At 43.2% G+C, this 21,365-nt stretch overlaps 1 protein-coding gene across 2 annotated transcripts in view; it reads left to right on the top strand.

The window, feature by feature from the left end:
* Positions 1-21,365, top strand: part of LOC147705924 (B-lymphocyte antigen CD19-like) — a 911,795-nt gene that overhangs the window by 79,098 nt on the left and 811,332 nt on the right. For both annotated transcript variants that reach the window (XM_086928997.1, XM_086928998.1), the window contains exon 2: positions 17,856-18,131. In XM_086928997.1, coding sequence (XP_086785123.1) covers positions 17,856-18,131 — 276 coding nt within the window. The remainder of the gene's footprint in view (positions 1-17,855; positions 18,132-21,365) is intronic.

Genomic DNA, 21,365 nt, shown 5'->3' on the forward strand with positions numbered 1-21,365 from the left:
ACATCTCCCACAATAGAAATAATGGCTTAGGTCTTTTTGTAGGAAGACCTGGGATGGGCAGGTCGGGAGGGTCCAGGAACTTCATTAGCTTGAATGGGACTAAGATGAGGCCTACACATTTATAGTTAAGTATACAGGGTAAACAAAAGAAGACTACTTTAATATAATTATCCAGTGGGTTTAAAAGGGGACTATGCTTTTAACTGGAATTACCCAATGATGCACTTTATATCAGATTTTTTGCCCGATGGTTAAGGGATTTTCTTTATACTGTATATGATGTATGTAATGAATTGTTGACAGTGTATATATGAATTGTTACTAATCAAACGCTCATTTTATTCTTTTATATTTTTAATGCGTGGAGGTTCATGTTCCTTGTATTGTCTTTTATGATTTTAATTAATCGAAATAAAGAATTTTTGACTGACAAGTATACAGAGAGACCTGAGAAGGAGGCCCCTTTAATCCCAGGGCACAGTGTAACAAGCCTAATGGTGGGGGAGTTGTTCCCAGAACCAGTTTAGTGTCGCTGAGGAAGAGTGATAGCTAATTTCCCTGAGCACCCCCCCTGGCTGGGACACTAGCCACCTCGGAGGGCAGAAAGATTCTGCCATGTTGGATTTAACCCAGAATACTGCAAGGTGGGATAATTAGTTTGAGGTAAGGCAAACAGGATGTGCCACAATTGTGGGATGGTTTGCCGTTGGAAACTTTTTTCTCATTGGTTACGGAGTGCCCAGGAATCACAGCAACTACTGGCTAGTAAAACCTACAAATGTGACAACATGCCACCCCTCAACCGAACACTTTATGAGCTTGTGGAAGAACAGAAGAAGACTAAATCTGGTGCCTTTGATCTGTGTGATACCTGAGGGGAAGCCTCTTCTCCCACTTGTTCCCAGTAGTGAGAAGTGGACTCCAAGGGTTAGTTGGCTGAACTCCTGTGTGGCTAAAGGAACATAACAAGTTACAAAAGGCCTTTTCCTTAAGTGCCCAGTTGAGCAGTAACAAATGGACCTGACTCGGCCTGCTTGTGATCTCTGCTGGAGGGACCCCTTTGTGCTTTCCCAAAGGTCTTGGAAGCCTTCAAAGTGACCAAGAGGAACTGCTTCCAAAAGTCTGAACATTTTAGACGTCCAAGAATACTTGAGCTTCAGAGGGTCTTTTCAGCAAAGATGCCCTATTTTGAGAGGATTTTATCAGATACAGCTCTCAGGCTTCCCACACTCGAAAAAGGAGACTGCAGGGAAAAGATAGAATCTTGGCTGGGCGATGGCTCGAAAAATATCCAATGAATAAGAGGATTTCGGCAGGTGTGAAATTTGAATATACTCACCAAAACAAACTCCTTCAACTGAAACCTGTCCAGCTATCCCAATTTTGGGAGGACTGTGTGGGATACAGTTTGTAAACTTGCCACACTGGAAGAAAGTAAAATCTTTAACCGGGACGACCTGATTGGTGTATCCAACACCTCCTCCATCGCAGTCCGCTTGAAATTGCAGTAATTGATGTACGCTTTACTTTTTCTTGGACCTATTTTGTGGAAAAAACTTTCAACAATCATATCACCAGTTCCCTTCCCAGGCCAACTAAGTCGAAAACCAGCTAAATACTAGGCAATAAATCTGGGGTAACCATAGTCAGGTATCCACCCTCCTACATGTGCCAATGCACATCAGATCATCCTGACTGAAACTTTGAAATGAAACTCTGGACCCTTTGACATCCTATTCAACGTAGAAGACTGAAGAATCTCCCTTGTGGTCAAGGAGTGGCCACCCTGTGCAAACAGGCACCATCAGCGTATCAAGACTTCCTTTGACGTTGCTCTCGCCGGAGCTCGAACGACAGAGACCAACAAGATCTAGACTCCCAGACTTCCAACAGCCCGATCCACATTCCTAGCAAAGCTGAGACCCGTGGATGCGACGTGAGACGTGGGACTGGCCATCTTGAAAAGTTGACGAAGTGCTTCCTATGCAGCTCCCGAGGCACCCTCGATGCTGTGCATTGGGGATTGAGAAGCCCCAACCCCGAGCAATTTCTGCACCAAAGATCACCTCTCCACACTCACTGAGTGCTGTGTGGGGCCCTTTTGCATTTTCCTGCTTGACGCGTTGTCCGGTCACTTGCCTGTTGGCTAGTGGCCTCTGTGATGACAATCCATCAAATTTACACTGCTGGTCTGGTTGCTCCAGACTTGCCCTAGCTTCCCTGAAAATGAGCCACAGATCTGACCTTTCCGGTCTGATCCAGAAGACATCTTTGAGTCCTGCGTGTGTTGCATTTGCCAAGGCTTAATGACTCCGATTCAAGAACCGACACCCCCGACAGCGAGAGCCTTTGTGGGACAGCCTGTGTTTAACTCCTGGTTGTTGTCAATACTTCCTGGTCCACGTGGCAGCGGAGACAACTACTCAACAGCACCTGATTGCAACCCGACATTGCCTGGTTCCATCCTGGTTCCACCCTAGTGACCTAGACTCTGTCCCCTCTGCTTTCAGGTACTCTACATCCGGACTCTTCTCTCCTGGTCGCCGGCAGCATCTTCATCTCCAGGCTCCATAGAACTCCACGACGAAACCCGACACACTTTGGCACCTATGCACCCGCTTCCTGTGGGTGAGGTAACAATATAACTCCGGTGCTCCTGAATTGGTTTACACCTCTAGTGTTCTAGTTTTAAGTGACTAAGTTCTAGTCCAGTCGGAAGACTCCCAAACCTATATCTTTCTGATTTTTACTCACCATTGACTTGCATGGTAAACGCGGTTGCTTATAGACACTGCACCCGCATCCTGTGGGCCTCCTATGACCTAACCTTCATTAGTCCAGTGTAGGCCCAGCGATTCCCAGGCCCTAGGCCTGTTCATTGTTCGTGACGTGGTACTTATACCACTTTCTTAATACATGGTTTTAGTGGCCACCCGGCCTATCCATAACTGTGCAGCTTATTATATGTTATACTGTGTTCTTTGTTTAACGCTTGTGCTTCTGTGCTCATAAAGAGTATAGGGGATTATTCTAGAAATAAATACATATATTTTGTAATATATAACTTGTGTGGTGTCCTTTCATTTGGTATTTAAAGGATTGCATATGGTAAAACAGCTGGCTTCACATGCCCTCTTGAGTTTAGCCTAAGACTGCTTTTGTCCATGCTACCCCTAGGATAGCTGGTCTATAAGGTTGACTTACAACCAGTCATCATAAGGGTTGTTTGGACTGGTACAAGGTGCTCACTAGAATTAGTGGTCATCATATATCAGGCCAACTTCTCACATGTAGTCAAACACCTTTTTTGCAGGTCTTGTCGGTCAATGATTCTAGTGCCTATGAAAGGTGCTAAATTTAGTATTATCCCAAATAATTTATCTTCTTTCTGCAGTTATATGTCCTGACATTGTGTGCTACCTCAAAAGTTCTCCCCCACTATAGTCCTAAAACCTTGCATGTAAAAATTGCCTTGACATATACATTTAAGTTGCTGTCTTTATTTCCTTTGAATGACCTTCTCCTTAACTTCCATCCTCAACATGCCTTCTCTCTCTGAGCGTATCCAACTCTGCCACATGCTGGTCTCTTATAATCTCTATTATATCTCCGTAAATTGCCCACACCTCATTTTATAGATCATTGACCTTTCCTTCTTTGAAACCATATCCCTGCAGCCTAGTCACCTCTAGCTTTTCCATTCACCCCATTAACAATCTGCATAAACTCCCATATCTCCTTCTAATGATCACTCCTAAATCCTATTAATTTTGACACAGTGGATCATGGGATCCTTATTAAGCGGATTTCAAAGGCAGGCGCTTCTGGCCTGGCCCTTAAATTGGTAAACTCATTTCTGTAGGTTAGATCCTTTCAGGTCTTTGGCAAAGTCTGCTTTTCAAAACTTTTCCCTTTGAGATGCAGGGTGCAACAGGGTCATCCTTAAGTCCCACGCTGTTCAACCTATACATGCGACCTTTGGCCAACATTGTTCTACCTTTTGGGATCTCATTAGTGTTGTATGCAGATGACACCCAGTTGGTGTTCTCCCTTACCCCGGACGACAAACACACGGCTCCCTCCATTGGGTTCTGCCTCGAGAGGATCGCTAGCTTGATGTTTAGGTCCTTTCTCAAGCTCAATGGAAATAAAACCAAGCTCATAAGCCACTCGGCTAGCCCGACTGTCTAGGCCACCCCTTCGCCCTCAAAATCAGCTGTCAAAAGGTTTGGAGTATGGCTTGACTCAACTCATTTTATGGGAACACAACCAAATAAACTTTCAGCCAGCTGCTTTGTGATCCTCAGAATGCTACAGAAGATTTTGCACCTGATCCCCCCTCTTTCTAGGAGGCTAATTGTCCAAGCTTTGATTATTTCCATCTGGACTACGGAAACTCCCTTTATCTAGGAGCGCCAAAAGTGGAAATTGGTAAACTTCAGGTGGTGCAGAACACAGTGACTAGGACCCTGCTAAATACCACTGGACATGTCTCAGCCCGGCTGGCCTTGGCCGACCTCCATTGGCTCCCAGTCATGCAGTGGATCAATTTGAAGGCTCTGCGAATTTCACACAAAGCCTTTTGAGATCAAGGCCCCTCGATCTCTCTGACAACTGATTACTCCCTACAAACATGCCAGAGCCGTCAGATCACCTAACACCCTATAGGCCGTAGTTCCGCCTGTAAAGAGGGCTAGAAAGTGAGGACGATCTTTCAGATATAATGTGAAAAAACTGTGAAACCTTACCTTGCAGATATTCAATAATGAATTGTCCTTCGAAAAAGTCTCAAAACTGTTCTCTTTGTAAACTAACCCCTATGATGCTTGCTCCTACACTATCTGTTGCTCATTCAGCACTGGGATGCCGCTGGGAGGCCATGCACTTCACAAATTTTCCTAATGATAACAATAAATAATAATTTAGCCTTCCACAATGAAACTGGATTATAAGCATGGTTTCCTTGAGAGTACAAGAGGAATCCCAATAACCAACAAAAATAACCCAAAGCCAATGGATTGACTCCAACCATGGGTTCTAGAATAGTGTGCTACTCATCATAAAGCACTCCAACTCAGGAGTAGTAAGTACCATGTAAATGCAACTGCAATAAAACATCACTGAAAGATTTACTTTATGCCTGCCTTCATTGCATCATGTTGGGATATATGTTGTAATAAATATGGTTCCAGGAAGGTTTTGCTCCTGCTTGTTTGAATTACTGATCCTGACTGTAACGTGTTAACAACTAAGTTTCTCTTTCATGTGTACCAGCCCAGTCTCTCCCGCCAGTGTACTGCTAATTATTGCTGGTGCAGTGATTATTTGCTCCTGCTTGCTAAATGTTGAATATTATATAAGGTATGACTGAACACAACCATGCCTCCCAAAATGTCTAGTACCAGTTATATTGCCAAATACTAATTTACAATCTAATATAAAAGTGATATGATCCTGTATTCCCTCTTTTACTTGAATAGTAAGCCACTTTTTATACTATAATTCAAGTCAAGTCAAGTCAAGTGATTTATATAGCGCGCTACATACACAGGGGGTCTCAAGGCGCTTGAGGAAGGGAGGGGAATTACTTGTCGAATATCCAGGTTTTAAGTTGCTTTCTGAATGTAAGGTGGTTCTGAGTGAGGCGAAGGTGAGTTGGAAGTGAGTTCCAGGTTTTAGCTGCCAGGTAGGAGAAGGATCTGCCTCCCATGGTGGTTTTGTTGATGCGAGGTACAGTTGCAAGGGCTTGGTTGGAAGATCGTAGGAGGCGGGAGGGGGTGTAGAAGGAAAGTCGTGAGTTGAGGCATTCGGGTCCAAGTTCGTAGAGTGCTTTGTGTGTGTGGGTTAGGAGGTGGAAAGTAATCCTCTTGTTAACGGGGAGCCAGTGGAGGTTTTTCAGGTGTCCAGAGATGTGGTCTTTACGCGGGATGTCTAGTATGAGTCTGGCTGAGGCGTTCTGGATGCGTTGGAGTTTTTTTTGGAGTTTTGCGGTGGTGCCGGCGTATAGGGTGTTTCCGTAGTCCAGGCGGCTCGTGACCAGTGCGTGGGTGACCGTTTTTCTGGTTTCGGTGGGGATCCAGCGAAATGTTTTTTTGAACATGCGAAGAATATTGAAGCAAGATGATGAAATGGCGTTGACTTGTCTGTTCATAGAGAGTGAGGAGTCCAGGATGACACCTAAGTTCCGTGCGTGGTCCATCGGGACGGGTGCTTTTCCGAGGGCCTCTGGCCACCAAGAGTCGTCCCAGGCGGAGGGGGAGGTACCAAGGATGAGGACTTCAGTTTTGTCGGAGTTCAGTTTTAGACGGCTGTGCTTCATCCACTCGGCTACTTCTTTCATTCCTTCATGTAGGTTGGTTTTGGCGGTGTTCGGGTCTTTGGTGAGTGATAATATTAGTTGAGTGTCATCAGCGTAGGAGATGATGTTGAGGTTATGTTGGCGTGCGATGGCCGCGAGGGGGCTCATGTAAACGTTGAAGAGGGTGGGACTGAGTGAGGATCCTTGTGGCACGCCGCAGATGACTTCAGTGGCCTCTGACTTGAATGGTGGGAGGCGGACTCTCTGGGTTCTTCCGGTGAGGAAAGAGGTGATCCACTCCAGTGCTTTTCCTTGGATTCCGATATTTCTGAGGCGTTGTATTAAGGTGCTATGACAAACTGTGTCAAAGGCTGCGGAGAGGTCGAGGAGGATGAGGGCGACCGTGTCTCCGTTGTCTAGCAGAGTTCGAATGTCGTCAGTTGCTGCGATGAGTGCGGTCTCAGTGCTGTGTTTGGCTCGGAAGCCGGACTGTGAGGAGTCTAGGGATTTGTTGGTTTCGAGGAAGGCGAAGAGCTGGTTGTTGACAGCTTTCTCGATGACTTTGGCCGGGAATGGAAGGAGCGAGATGGGGCGGTAGTTTTTGAGTTTGGTGGGGTCAGCTGTGGGTTTTTTCTGAAGGGTGCTGAGTTCGGCGTGTTTCCAGCTTTCCGGGAAAGTGGCGGAGTTGAGGGAGCAGTTGATGACGTCTCGGAGGTGCGGTGCTATGATGGAGTCTGCTTTGTTGAAGATGTGGTGAGGGCAAGGGTCTGTGGGGGATCCTGAGTGAATGGAGTTCATTAGGCGGATGGTGTCCTCAGTGGAGATTGGGTTCCAGTCATTGAGGATGTTCAAGGGGGGTGGGGGTCCTGCAGAAGGTTGGGTGGGTTGGTCTACGGGCCGGTTGTCGAAGCTGTTGTGGATGTCAGCAATCTTGTTGTAGAAGAACGAAGCTAGGGAGTCGCTGAGGGCTTGAGAGGGGGTGATGTCGTTGGAGTTGGCTGAGGGGTTAGTAAATTCCTTGACGATGTTGAATAGTTCCTTGCTGTTGTGGGCGTTGCTATCTAGTCAGTCCTTGAAAGCGGCTTTCTTGGCATTCCTGATCAGTTGTATGCACCTTATGTTGATCCGCTTTTCATTATACTTCAAAAATCACCAAATGTTTGTGTACGTACTGCTAGGCTCAACTTAACATTGTTTATGTCAGTATATGTCAGTAGGATCCTTCATCTTTGCACCACCATCCATCATGTTTCAGACCATTACTAGTGCTATCCTCCTTCCAATCCCGAGAGTCACTAGCTTTCATGGCCACTCACGATACTTCTTCTTGTACCACTCTTTTACACAACACCTCTCCTATCCTCCTTCCAATAACCAGAGTCACTAGCTTTCATGGCCACTCACGATACTTCTTCTTGTACCACTCTTTTACACAACACCTCTCCAGTCATAATCCTCTGCTAGCCGCTCAATCTTTAGGTTACACTAATAAACCTTTCCCCCTCCTCATCTACCCCCATAAATGAACAAAAAGCATGTGATCCAATTTGACAATTTAGGTCTAACGCACAGGGTGGGGTTTATCTTTTTGAAGACATTTGGCTCTACGTTGTAACTCTTCCCTCACTGTGGCTCTTTTGTAGGGTTGTCCTACTGCAGATGGTTTTGTGTATGACACTTAAGATTTCCCTTGCTGTTGGAAGGTTTGGATGAAGCAAACATTGCCCCAGGGATGGGCTTCTTCTATGGTTTTTATTCATGAAAACTATATTCGACACTGGGCTGGGTCAAGGGTCTCTGCGATCTCTCTTCCTAGCCGAGAGCTGTGGCCCACCCTGCATTGTCTCTGTATCTCCTATGTTGCAATCTCCCATAGACCTGGTGGTGGGGGGGGGGGTCTAAATTCATATAATTGTTGTTGACCAGTGGGACTGTCGGAACTCGTGGAATCATCAATGTTTGCCCCATGGCCAAGATCTAGCATCAAGATCACTGATGGCAGTAAGGTGTTACTTTCTTCTTGGTATCCAGACATTACATCTAGCGTAAACATGCATGTATGAAAAATAACAGTTTATATTGTCAGGTCTGTGAACATCCACAACCCAAGAAATCCTGAACCTCCTTTATTTGTTCCTACACTCACTTATACATGCAAATGTACTGTGTAGATGCTTTGTACCATATTTCTTGTTAGAATACTTCTACTGTTGTATCAAATCAGTAAACAAAATGACACGCCTCGGAGACAGGCCTGGCACAATTTCCACAGACATTCCATCTGTGAAAGACCACCATGCAAAACAGGACATTCTTGCACAGCAGAGCCAAACAATGTATTTGATGCATAGTAGGAAACTCCCTGCAATTCAGTGGCATTTTAATGAGCACCGAAAAGGTATCCTCGCTTTGGAGAATCAGGAGCTTCACCATGTCTTAAAGAAAGTGAGAATCTTCCACTGCAGACGGTTTTTGAGATGAAGTCCAAGCTGTTATCCAGAAACTCACCGCTTCAGGACAAAATACATGACTCTGGCATGAAAGTCTAATCAGACTGTTCATCAACCATCATCAAAATATCTTTATTCAGCATTAAAGATTACCTTAAAAGCACAAAACAATTAACACAAAGTTAAATATCAATAAAGGATAAAAGATACATTTATACACTTAATATAGTTTAAAATATTCACACCATGTCAAATGTACAAGCACTATACCACAGCACCTAAGATAAAATGACTCCCAATTGTTTATGCTCCTCCAATATTAGCTGACTAATGGATATTATCCAAACAACACACAATAATACAGGGATCATATTTCCCACATGGTAAAATGGTCTTATTATCAAAGTGCTTAGAACCTTAAGATTCCATGGCAGACGTGTTTTCTGTTAGCAGAGGGATTCCCACCACCATACCCGGGATTGATGGCTTGTCCTCCAAACTCGAAATCAGGCCTTCAATGCTTGATGTAGATGAGGTTATTAATGGAACCTATACCCTTCTCTGCATTTCGCCTCTTAATTTTGAGTGTAGGGGAAGGTGTTGTTCCTAATGGGGAGCCACTACCAACACTGCCAATGAGGAATTTGATGTGGTGGACATGATGCCATCGGAAATGAAATAAAACCTGCTAGGGGCAATGGCATTGGTCAAGTTTGCCCTTTATTATCTGGCAGATGGTGTTTTGCCTGTGTCACAGAGGTGTGTGCTCTGGCACACTGCCAGAGTTGTAACCCATTTACTGATGCCTAAATTAGGCCTTTATCACCCTGTCTATACTGGCTAGTCTGCACAGGAGGCTATCAAAGGGAAAGAGACAAATCAAAAAGGATTTTAAGAAGCTGCTTGTAAGCAGATAGATTTAGCTTCTGTTCTACTGTTGACAAAAATGGTATTCCAAGGCCAGAGCCCCATGAAGAGACTATCTTTCCTTTTATAGTTTCCCCCTAAACGTGAATAGAAAGAGAAATGTTTGGGAATATTACAAAAAGGCTGAGAGCAATAAGGGTCATATGACATAGGATTTAATTAGCAGACATTGTGGGCTAAGCAAAAGCCCATGTATCAGGACCATTCGGACTTTGACTGCGAATGGTGGGGTATTTGATCAAAAAAACACGCTGCACAATAGGAAGTTACTTGTCATTAGCCTTTTTGAATACTTACCTGTTGCTATGCATCATCACCTCCGCGTTTATGGATTCTTGCTGCAACCCTTTCTGTAAGAGCCCTTGGCAGCCTTCTTGTTTCAGAATCTTTGCGTACCTGGAATCCTGTCATCGCGTTCATCTGTGATCCAGCGATCGGGGATTGATAATTTTCCACAAACATAGGCCCATTTACACTACCCAACTAATCCCTCAAGCTGGGGTTCAGTGTGATGCAAGTTTATACCTAATTTACCAAATACACAATAGAACCTGCATTTCTCCGTGCAATATGTATATATATGTGATGACGGACTCCTGAAGTTGAATAGTTGATAGCAATAATTATGTACTTATCTATACTACTAAATACTAACAGTCTCAGTGTGAAATGTATGTTTATCGAAAATAATGTGAAATGAATGCTCATTAAGTACAGTCATAGAATGCGAAAACACAGATTATCACGCAGAGAAAATATTAGCAATGTATAAAATCAAACTCATGTCAAATAAACAATGCATTGAAGGAATAGATAGGCGATAAGAGAAAAGTTTCATAGACAAAATACATTTGCAAATGATTATGCAAATTCAGGATATATCTATACTAACCCAAGAATCAGGGAACTCTATCCTCTGGCCAAAGGGCATTAAGGCCGCTCAAGAAGAGTTGAGTGGTAAAGATTAAGTCAGGAATCAGGAAACAGGTAGACCTCTATCTGGAAACAGCAAACTAACTACAGCGACGATCTCCCGCTTGCTGACCAACACCCACTCCAACCCCCGCCCACCGGGCACCTCAATTATATCCTAAAACCTAAATGTCCAACCCACATTTGTTTTAAAATGAGAACAAACTTCTTCTTTCATTGGCTAAGGACGGGGGTGTTCTGTCACACCACTCTCATCATGACCATTTTATTCAATGTGCTTTTGCCTTAAACATTCAGCATTACGACAGATTCTTCCCAGGAAACAATTTTGTATACAATCCGTGGAGATCCAAGGGGCAAAGGCCTCAGGGACACCGGTGGCAGAGGGTCCCAACACGAGAGATGGATCCATCGCCGTCTCACCTGCACGTCCCGGGGAGAAGAGGAACTTGTGCGCAAAGGAAGGAGTCAACAACTACCCTTCAGGTGGAGCTACGGACTTTGTGAGGTAGTACCCTCATCGTCTCCCCCATCCACACGCAGACTGTGGAGTTGGAGCAACGCTGTGGAATAATACCCGGCCTAGTGGAAACCTGACTCAAAGGGCCTCCGGTATATCTCGTGGCAGGAGAATACCCGCGAGAGGGGCATCCTAGTGAGAAGAATGTCCTTCAAACTCTACCCTTGCAATGTGAAGCCAAATTGCTGACAGTGAAGAAACCGACGGACCAGCAGAAGACAACGTCATCCTAGTCTAACATCTGGTCATCCTGTTTGACGTCATCCTCAAAAGCCAGATCTCAGTGGGCTGACAAACACATGTCCACGGCGAAAGCGAAGACGAGCACACCCACCGATAACCAGGACGTCAAGCCAAGAAGAAATAAAGTTTCAGCAGCAATTTCCATCACCGTCATCAAGCAAGCAGCGGAAGAGACTCGATGTAAATTTGTAATTATTGTACATTTGTGTATTTTCTCCCACAGGTTTGGACTCTTGCTTTTTCCTAAATTTTTATTAAAGTTTGGGAGGAATGTAGTGTCCTAGCTGACACTGTTAAGGGTTAATATTGTAAAGCCTACACTAAACACCCACCCACCACTGATGTCACGAGGCACGTAACATCAGTCAATAAAAGGAGCCGAGCGCACGTGCTCGTGGCTCACTAACCCACTACCTAACTGGTGTCAGTGTCGCACTCATTTCTACCATGTGGGCCTAGAGCCCACGACGCGACAATTACGTCTATTATCTCCATCCAAAAGTAAAACATTTTGGAGCTGGAAGGTGTGTTGTTTTTGGTGCCGTTGTACTCGATTCTGAAGCACCATGTTTTTCTTTCGGTGCTAAACCAGATGACTGAGGGGTTGTGGGCCCCCATTTGGAGGAGGTGGAGCCCCCTACTGAAGGTCGAACATTCAGAGCCGAGCCCAAGGGTGGGGCTTCCGAGTCCGTTTTTCGGTACGTGCCATGACCTTTTTGCAGTGGCAGATCGGAAGCAGTCTTTACAGACGTGCCGTTGTTTATGGCTTTAGATCAGGGGTAAGTCACAAGTGTGCTAACTGTTCAATCATTCTGTGGTGGCTGGAGGGTTGCCGAATCATGTTCAAAGTCAGACTCAGAATTATGGGCCATATGTATCAAGCCTTATGTGAATCGCAAAGGTCGAAATTCGCAGAATTTCGGCCTTTGCGAATCGCAAAAGGCTATTTTGCATGATTTGATATGTATGAAACAATTGCATCTTAAGGAATCGCAAATACTTGCGATTCCTTAATTTGCCATAGCATTTAAGGAATCGCAATTTTGCGCTTCCTTAAATGCTATGTATGAAGCTTTTAAGAATTCCGATTTCAGGTTTTGAAATCGCAAATTACCACCAACTTGTAGTTGGTGGTAATTTGCAATTTCTTGTAAATATGCACAATTGTGCATTTGTGAGGGTGGCATATGACGCACATGCATGCCCATTGGGCATGTATGTGCGCCATATGCACACACTTGTAATTTACAGGGGTGCAGCAGGGTGTCCTTGAGACACCCCTGCACCCTTGCAATAATTCTCAAATTGCGATTAGCCAATTGCAAATTCGCAATTTGAGAATTATTTGGAAAGCATTTCTAAGGGCCTCCTGGCCCATAGGAATGCATTGGAAATTATTCCTTAATTGCGACTTCACAAAATGCGAATTCGCAATTAAGGAAGCTTAAGGAATCGCTAAAAAAAAGCGATTTTCTTCATACATACCATTTTGTGATTCCTAAATAGCGATTCCTTAAAAATCGGTATTTAGGAATAGCAAAACGGAACTATGATACATATGGCCCTATGTATCGACAGTGATTCCTCTCATGCAGCCGACACTTCCTCCTCGTCCATTTGTTGTCAGCCGAAAATAACAGGTACATTATCCACTTGTTTCTGTTACATCTTTTGGCGTCTGGCACATCAATCTCTAAGAGTTTTCTTCAATCAAAATGACTTACACGCTTCACAGCTTTCCTCTTGATGATCAGGTGAGAGGCGTAGATCACAGATGCAATGTTAGTCGTTATGGGGATATCTAAAATGATAATTAGGATAGAAATGGAATGGAGTGCGTTCCATCAGCAGGTCATTCTCTGATAAGGTCGCCAATGTGAAAGAGGCCCAGCTGGGTGCAGACTCAAGTCCGAGAAGGCAAGTCGAAAACCTATGATGCATAAGGGTAATGGCTTAGACCAGAAATGTAACTACATGATCAAGACAATACCGTTGTCTGAATCTGAACTAGCTAACCAGAGAGTACCTGAAATAGTCTCAAACCGGAGCAGAAGAGATGCATCCGAACCTGTCTGCGGAAAAAATCTAGCAATGTAGTCGATGATCATGCGCAGTATTACCAAGAGGAGGAGTTACATAGCCTCTTAACTTGAAGGAAACTTCTTGGAACAAAAGTAACCTGTAATCGTCGGCGCCCAATACTAGATGGCGGACTTATGCACAGCATGTGATCTACAACACACATGCCTCAAACATATATTTTGATTTGATTCAAGCACCACAGTTTCAAGGCATTCTAGGAATTCTTTGGCTGAAGACCTGCAATTCAGACATTCATTGGGAAAAGCGTACCATTACCTTTTGTTCTACTTTTTGTAAAGAAAACTGGGTCAATCCCCTGACATTGAGAGCTGAAAGGCTGTAGATGTGCTGACTGAGGATTCTACTCCTATGATTCCCCTGTGTTATCAGGACCTTGCAGAAGTATTTGATAAACTGAAGGCCATTAACCTGCCTCCACATCAGCCTTATGATTGTCAAATCTATCTCCTCCCTGAGGCTCGAATTCCTTGTAGCAGAATGGAGAATATATTCCATGACCGAGAAAGAAAACATTCATCTTTGAGAATATTTAGATGGCATGCTTCAGATAGGTTTTATTAGGCTGTCTCACTTGCCTGCCTCTTTTCCTCTGTTTTGTTCACCAAAGTGGGAGGCGAGCTACACCTTTGTATTGATTACAGGGTCCTTAATAACGTAACTGTTAAGAACCATTACCCTCTGGCACTTATTTCCAGTGTACTTGACCAAATTAAGAATGCTACAGTATTTATAGTATTTAGCAAGTTAGAATTACTGGATGCCTATCAGTTGGTACGAGTCAGGGAAGGTGATGAGTGGAAAACAGCGTTTGGCACTAAGTTTGGATCATTTGAATTTCTGGTAACACCCTTTGGGTGTTGAAACGCACCCGCCGCCTTTCAGATCTTTATGAATGAGGTCTTGCAGGAGGTTTTGAGTGCTTGTGCTTTGGTTTATATTGAGGACATCTTGAAGTATCCACCTTCTGTGTCAGAACATGTGGAAAACGAAGAGCTATATTACAACAACTATGAGATAATACATTGTTTGTAACATTTTTAAAATGCAAATTCAATGTACTTAAAATGACCTTTTTTGGAAATGTTTTGTCATCACCAGGGTTTGAAATGGATCCACACAAAGCTGCAGCAATTTTACAATGGAAATCCCCAAAGTCATTGAAGGAGATACAGAGTTTTCTAGGGTGCGCCAATTTTTACAGGCGTTTCATAGACCACTTCTCTACCCGGGTAGCTCCTATAACAGTTACTGAAAAGGGAGTTGCTTTTCACTGGAATGAGACTGAAGAGAAGGCTTATCAGCAGTTAAAGAATGTCTTTACCAGCACTCCTATTCTGCAACATCCTGACCCTTCCCAACCTTTTATTGTGGAGACTGACGCTTCACACATTGCTGTAGGTAGGGTTTTCTCACAAAGAAATAAATTAACAGGGAGGCTCCATCCCATAGCCTATTTCTCGCACAAAAAGTAACTCTTGAAGAGGGGATACACTACTTGATGGGCTCCTTACATACTGTCACAGTGATTACTAACAATAGAAATTTAAGATTTCCTAAATCCCGTCAGGCCTTATCAATGCCACAATTAAGGTAGACACAATTTTTCTCAGAATTTGACTATGTGATTTAATTTTAAGCTGGCCATCAGCATGGTATGGCTGAAGCCTTATTACGGCTTAGGGATGAAGTTTAAGAACTGGGAAATTAACATCCTCCTATAATACCTTTCGGGTTTATTCCAGGAGCAATGGTTTCTAAGAAATAATTTTTAGCAGATGTAGTTGCAGCACAAAGGCCAACAGGAGCAAACTACATTATGCAGAAATATGAAAGTGGGAATATTAATGATATATATTACAGGCTTCGTACTGATGACACACACAACTTCTGACAGCTCACCTAGGAGAAAAGAAAACAATAGAGCATGTTCGGCTGCACTTTTGATGTAGCATTTGTGCGCAAAGTAAAGACATACAACAGGCACTCTCAGCACCTCTGACCCCACTTCCCACACCATCAGTTCCTTGGCACACCCTTTCTCTAAATTTTATTGTAGATCTCGCAAAAACTGAGGAGGGCCACACTACAATACTAGTTGTAGTAGACTCGTTTTCCAAGATGGCTCACTTTCTTCCTTTATGGATCCTTCCTAACTTTAGGCAACTTGCAGATATCTTTTTACAGTATATTGTACGTTTACATGGTCTTCCATCTGTAATTCTATCTGATCGTGACCCACAGTTCATTTCACAGTTTTGGAAATCTTTGTGTGGGGTGTTGCAAATTGACGTTCGCTTGTCCACTCATTATCATCCCCAAACTGATGTCCAGACAGAAAGAGTAAACCAGTGTTTGGAACCATATATATGGTGTCAGGTGTTAAAAATGCTGCAGATTGGGACAAATGTATTTGGGAGGATGAATTTGCTTATAATAACTCACAACATTGTTCCAATAAACGTTCTCCTTTTCAGCATAACTATGGCTTTCACCCCCTGATTTGCATTCTGTCTCTCCTCTTCTGCTTCTGACATACCATCAGTTAAAAACTATCTAGAACACATAAAGGACTTACAACAAAGCGCTCAAAGTTATTTGGAACAGGCAAAATGGTGTATAAATCAAACAGGGATCAACATTGCAAACCTGGCATTGATTACCAGGTGGGGGATCAAGTATGGCTATCTACGCAACACCTCAATATGAAGGGGCTGTACAAATTTCAACTGCGGTACATAGGCCCCTTTTTAATACTCAGGGAAATCAATGATGTTGCCATGAAAGTGGAATTACCTTGGAAGATGAAGATGTATTCTGTGTTCCACATTTCTCTACTGAAACCAATAACTCAGGGAACTGTCGTTCAGCCTAAGGCTCTAGCTATTATTGTAGACGATGAACCTGAGTTTGAAGTAGAAGCAATCTTGGACTCAAAATGAACAAACACAATTTGTACTTTTTGATTCACTGTAAAGGATTTGGTCCTGAAGATATTACCTGGGAACCAGTGGTTCATGTGCATGCCTCTGTCTATCATGTACATTCCAGCGTAGATATCAAAGTAAACCCATGCCTGTAAGGAGGGCCATGGGGGAATGCTATTGGGATTTTCCGGACTTTGACCGCAAACATGTATTCCCTTTAAATGATGGAGCATTAAAGAATGTATCCTGCACCACAGGAAGTTATTCATCAGCTTTCCTAAACACTTATTTGTTGCAGTGTATCATCATCTTAACATTCCTGGATTCCTACCATCACGCTTTCTGTTGAGGCTCTTACAAGTCTTCCTGTTTCAGCGTCTTCGCGTACCCGGACTCCTGCCATTGTGTTTGTCTGTTGTTGTTATCTGTTGGTACTTTGCTCCTTTTCAGTGTTCATCTAGAGGATTCTTTTGCAGTAACATGCAATTTAATATAAGGCACAAAATGCTCTAAGACATTTACTAAACACAATACGTAAAATGCGCTTAAGGGCTAGATAACAGTTTTATATACTTATCAACATTTTTCTTCAGTATCTGCTTTTTGATGGCTTTATGTTGAGAACCTAAAAGTAATGCTCTGAGTTAAATGTATATTTTTTTATTAAAGCAACAAATAGACATTTATGACTATCAATTGAAAACATATGCTGTTGTTATTTAAAGTATTTGTTTATGTAATATTCTCTGAAGGTGAATGAAGAATTTGGTTGAAAGTCTTCTTGAAAATATCTCATAAATATATATATATATATATTTGATACATTTATGAAGTGGAAACCTGGTTGTTATTGGATATCTGCAAGTTTTCCTTTAGAGTTTTAGAAGTTAGGAATTTATGATGTGGCTCATTTTCGCTTCTGCGGAAAGATCCTAGTGAGAGCCTGACACCATGATTTTCATTCAATTTGCCACTGGGAGGCATTGAGGAGAACACTATATATCAATAGGTTGAGTTTCTTTAATTTGAAGATAAGGTTAACCATTGAATGTAGCACCTTCTATTTATTGGTGAAGAATGCTTAGGGTAGGTCCAAGGCTAAAATTGTTATGATCTTTCCTGTATTAGTCAAGACCATCACCATGATGAAATGTTCTTTCTCAGCAATTACCTGGTATGCATGAGCTGACTTTAGAATAAGGCTATTAAAACACATTGATCTGAAGTAGGAAACAAAAGTCTGGGTAATGTAGAAGTGTTTTTGCCCAGAAAAGTGATCACAACTAAGAAAGGGCAACCCAAAGGCTTAGAAGGAGAAGAATAATTGAGCTGATGAATGTTAAGAACTATATGCTTCAAGATAGGTAGCAAGTGTGAGAGGTTCTCACTGATTTCTATGCTTTGTGGACTGTAAATTCGTTATTGATAACTAATATCCAGCCTGCTCTCCCCTCTAGAATCACAGGATGTTCGGCTTCCCTGTTGCACCGAGTCTCCCAGCTCTTCAACACCGACAGAAGCCGTCTGGAGGAAGAAGGGAGATGCGGGGCCCCTACTCCAGGTGTGGTTAAGCCTGGAAGCTGCCACCTCCATGGGTACACGACTTGAAATGATAGGAAATCACAGACCCTACTTACTGCTGAGGAATCTCTCTGTGGCAGATAGCGGGGTTTACAAGTGTTTCTCAGGACCCATTACCAGCGGTTCTTTTCTCCTCAACATCAGCAGCCAAGGTGAGTATTGCATGGTTAGGAAAACTAGCGCTCCCATCATGACCAAACCGTACAACTATGAAGAAATACTGGATTTTCGATTTATTAATGTTTTGGAGGAAACCTAGGGAGGAGGACAAAGTAAACTGAGTCTTTGGCTCACCTGTACAAGGTTTGCTTTCACATCAATTGGAAACACAAGTGCACCCACTTGAATGTGAGAGATAGGTTTTTGTAGCCCTGCAGAACACCATCCAATACATAGTTGAAATGGTGTCAATGCTTTTTAGTTACTAACAGTCCATAAAGAGATATTCAGTTGTTCAAAAACAAACCTATTTCGCTCGCTTCTATACAACACACAAAAGAAAAAGACACTTTAACTAAAAAGCGTGTTTATTTCAACAGGCGCACCGTGTTGCTCAAGTTGCTTAAAATAACTGCACAGAATATGATTAAAACAACACAAATGTATGCTGTGAACAATGAACGAACAACAAAGGATTCTTTCTAATATGGTTAAAATGTCATCCAAAAGCCTAACATCCTAAAACCTACGTCTATGCTCTATACTAAGGCAGCGTGGAAAGTAGAATAATTTACAACTAGATTTTCTTAGGGATGATGAGCACACTGCATACCTTATTTATATAGAAAAGCTGTAAATATCAGGAGTCAAGAAGGCCATGTTCTTTGTAAAACGCAAGCACGTGCTCAGTATCAGCATCAACTCCTCCCGGGCTCATGTTCGTATCAGTTTACAGTGGAAAGCGGGATCCAGTGGCAGCATCCCTGGCAGGCAGTATCGTCTTCGGATATGGCAGTATCTTGCTCGCGATAAGCTGGGGCGAAGGACCTCTCTTGACAGGCAGCCAAGTGGCAGTCCTTTTATACTCTATCTAATATGAGATGAAATTGGCAATCCGTCAGCCCAACGCTGTTCAATGTCTACATGGCCCCCCTCGCACAAGTGGCCCGCCATCACGACCTCAACATCATCTCCTACGCTGACGATACCCAGCTCATCCTCTCCCTCACCAAGGACCCACACACCGCCAAAACCAACCTCCACGAGGGAATGAAGGCCTTCGCCGACTGGTGAGGAGCAGCTGCCTGAAGCTGAACTCGGACAAGACGGAGGTCCTCATCCTCGGACCCACCCCCTCAGCCTGGGACGACTCCTGGTGGCCGACCACACTGGGAACAGCACCAACACCCACTGACCATGCACGCAATCTAGGATTCATCCTCGACTCCTCCCTCTCCATGTCTAAGCAGGTCAAGGCCGTCTCCTCCTTCTGCTACAACACCCTCTGCATGCTCCGCAGGATCTACAAGTGGATCCCGACCAAAACAAGAAGAACGGTGACACAGGCCCTCGTCAGCAGCAGACTGGACTACGGCAACGCACTCTACGCAGGAATCCCAGCCAAACACCTACGACGACTACAACACATCCAAAACGCCTCCGTCTGACTGATCGTCAACGTCCCCAGCCGTAGTCACATCCCCCCCCACATGAGAGACCTACATTGGCCCCCCGTCGACAAGAGGATCACCTTCAAGCTCCTCACCCACGCACACAAAGCTCTCCACAACGCCGGACCAGCCTACCTAAACAGCAGACTCAGCTTCCACACCCCCACCCGCCAGCTCCGCTCCGCCAGCCTCGCCCTCGCCGCTGTCCCCCGCATCCAACGAACGACCTCCGGCGGCAGATCCTTCTCCTACCTCACCGCCAAGACCTGGAACACCCTCCCTACCCACATACGGCAGACCCAAAACCTACTCGCCTTCAGAAGACTCCTCAAGGGATGTATGATTACACAACTACCACTCCACCAACGAATGCCTAAACCACGAAGGCTAAACCACGACCAAAGCCAAACCACTACGTATTTAACAACCATTCACTAAACCACAAAAAGTAATTAATTTCCATGTTACCCGAATCTACCACTACGTTCAAATGAACACGAGATTGAAACATGAAAAAAATATATTTAAATTAAACAACACTTCATATTTAAACTATTTATAGTGAGGACATTTTAAATTTACAATCAAATAATCATTTTCTTAAAATACGGACGAACTTACAGAGACAGTAAAGTTCGGCAAAAAACTATAAAATATAATTAAATCTTATTTCTCACAAAAAATAAAATTATATAAAAACGGATTCCAGAACATATTTTCATTTTTAAAAATAATTGACTCATATAAAACATATAATTAACGTTCAACCACCCCTTTGTGACCATTTCAACTTTGAAAACCAGAGAGGAACAGTTGCATCGAGCACAGTTCCAAATCGCATAATTGAAAAACAAACCTACAGTGCCATCTACAGGCCTAACAATTTTAATTTATACAAAGTCTATTATAATCGTAGCGTAATTAAAATAAAGAAATGTATGAATCAATTAAAAAAAGATACATACATATATATATATATTTATATATTTGTAACTTTTGTATATAATTATTGACACCTCTGGTTTTGGAGGTCGTGGTTCAGCTATATTAGTATTTAAGGAGGTCGTGGTTCAGGTACAATAGTTGGTAAGGAGGTCGTGGTTCAGGCACAGGTCGTTGTTTGGGAGTCGTTGTTAAGCCCACTCGTTGTTAGGGATTCGTTATTAAGGTTCTTTCCCCTCCTCAAGACCTGGCTCTTCGAGCAGTAGCAGCACCCTCCTCTCCCCTCAGAGACTTGGGACCCTCACGGGTAAGTAGCGCGCTTTACAAGTATCTGATTGATTGATTGAATGTCTCCTTAGGAATGTTTGATTTAACCAATAAACCTCAAGATACTAGTTTAGGGCGCATTACTTGAAACATGTAAGTTGAAGTATGACAATTCAGACCACACTATTTTGACTATTGCTTTTTGTTTGCCCTTGAAATCGAGATAAAAAGGCATTTGTTACAGAATGACGTTGCATCAGGTGTTTTGTTGATGTGTGTATCTGCATTTTTTGGCACTTTTCCAATTCTTTGAAAGCTAAGGACAGACGACATCTGCGTCAACGGCAGACATGTTGAAGACTTTGAAGAAATTGAGAAAATTGAGTTGTGGCCCACTTAAAAAGGAGTCAGGCCGTATTTCTTTATGTTTGCACCTCTAAATTGTATTGTCTTGGGAGTTAAGAAATATTGAGGATTTATCTAGTTTGAAGAGAAAACCATGCTCTTCGAATATTGAGATATAAAATCTATACTTAGCTTAATGTCATATTTTAGGTAATATATATG

This window comes from Lissotriton vulgaris, chromosome 7, assembly GCF_964263255.1.
Source record: "Lissotriton vulgaris chromosome 7, aLisVul1.2, whole genome shotgun sequence".
Classification (NCBI taxonomy): Eukaryota; Metazoa; Chordata; class Amphibia; order Caudata; family Salamandridae; genus Lissotriton; species Lissotriton vulgaris.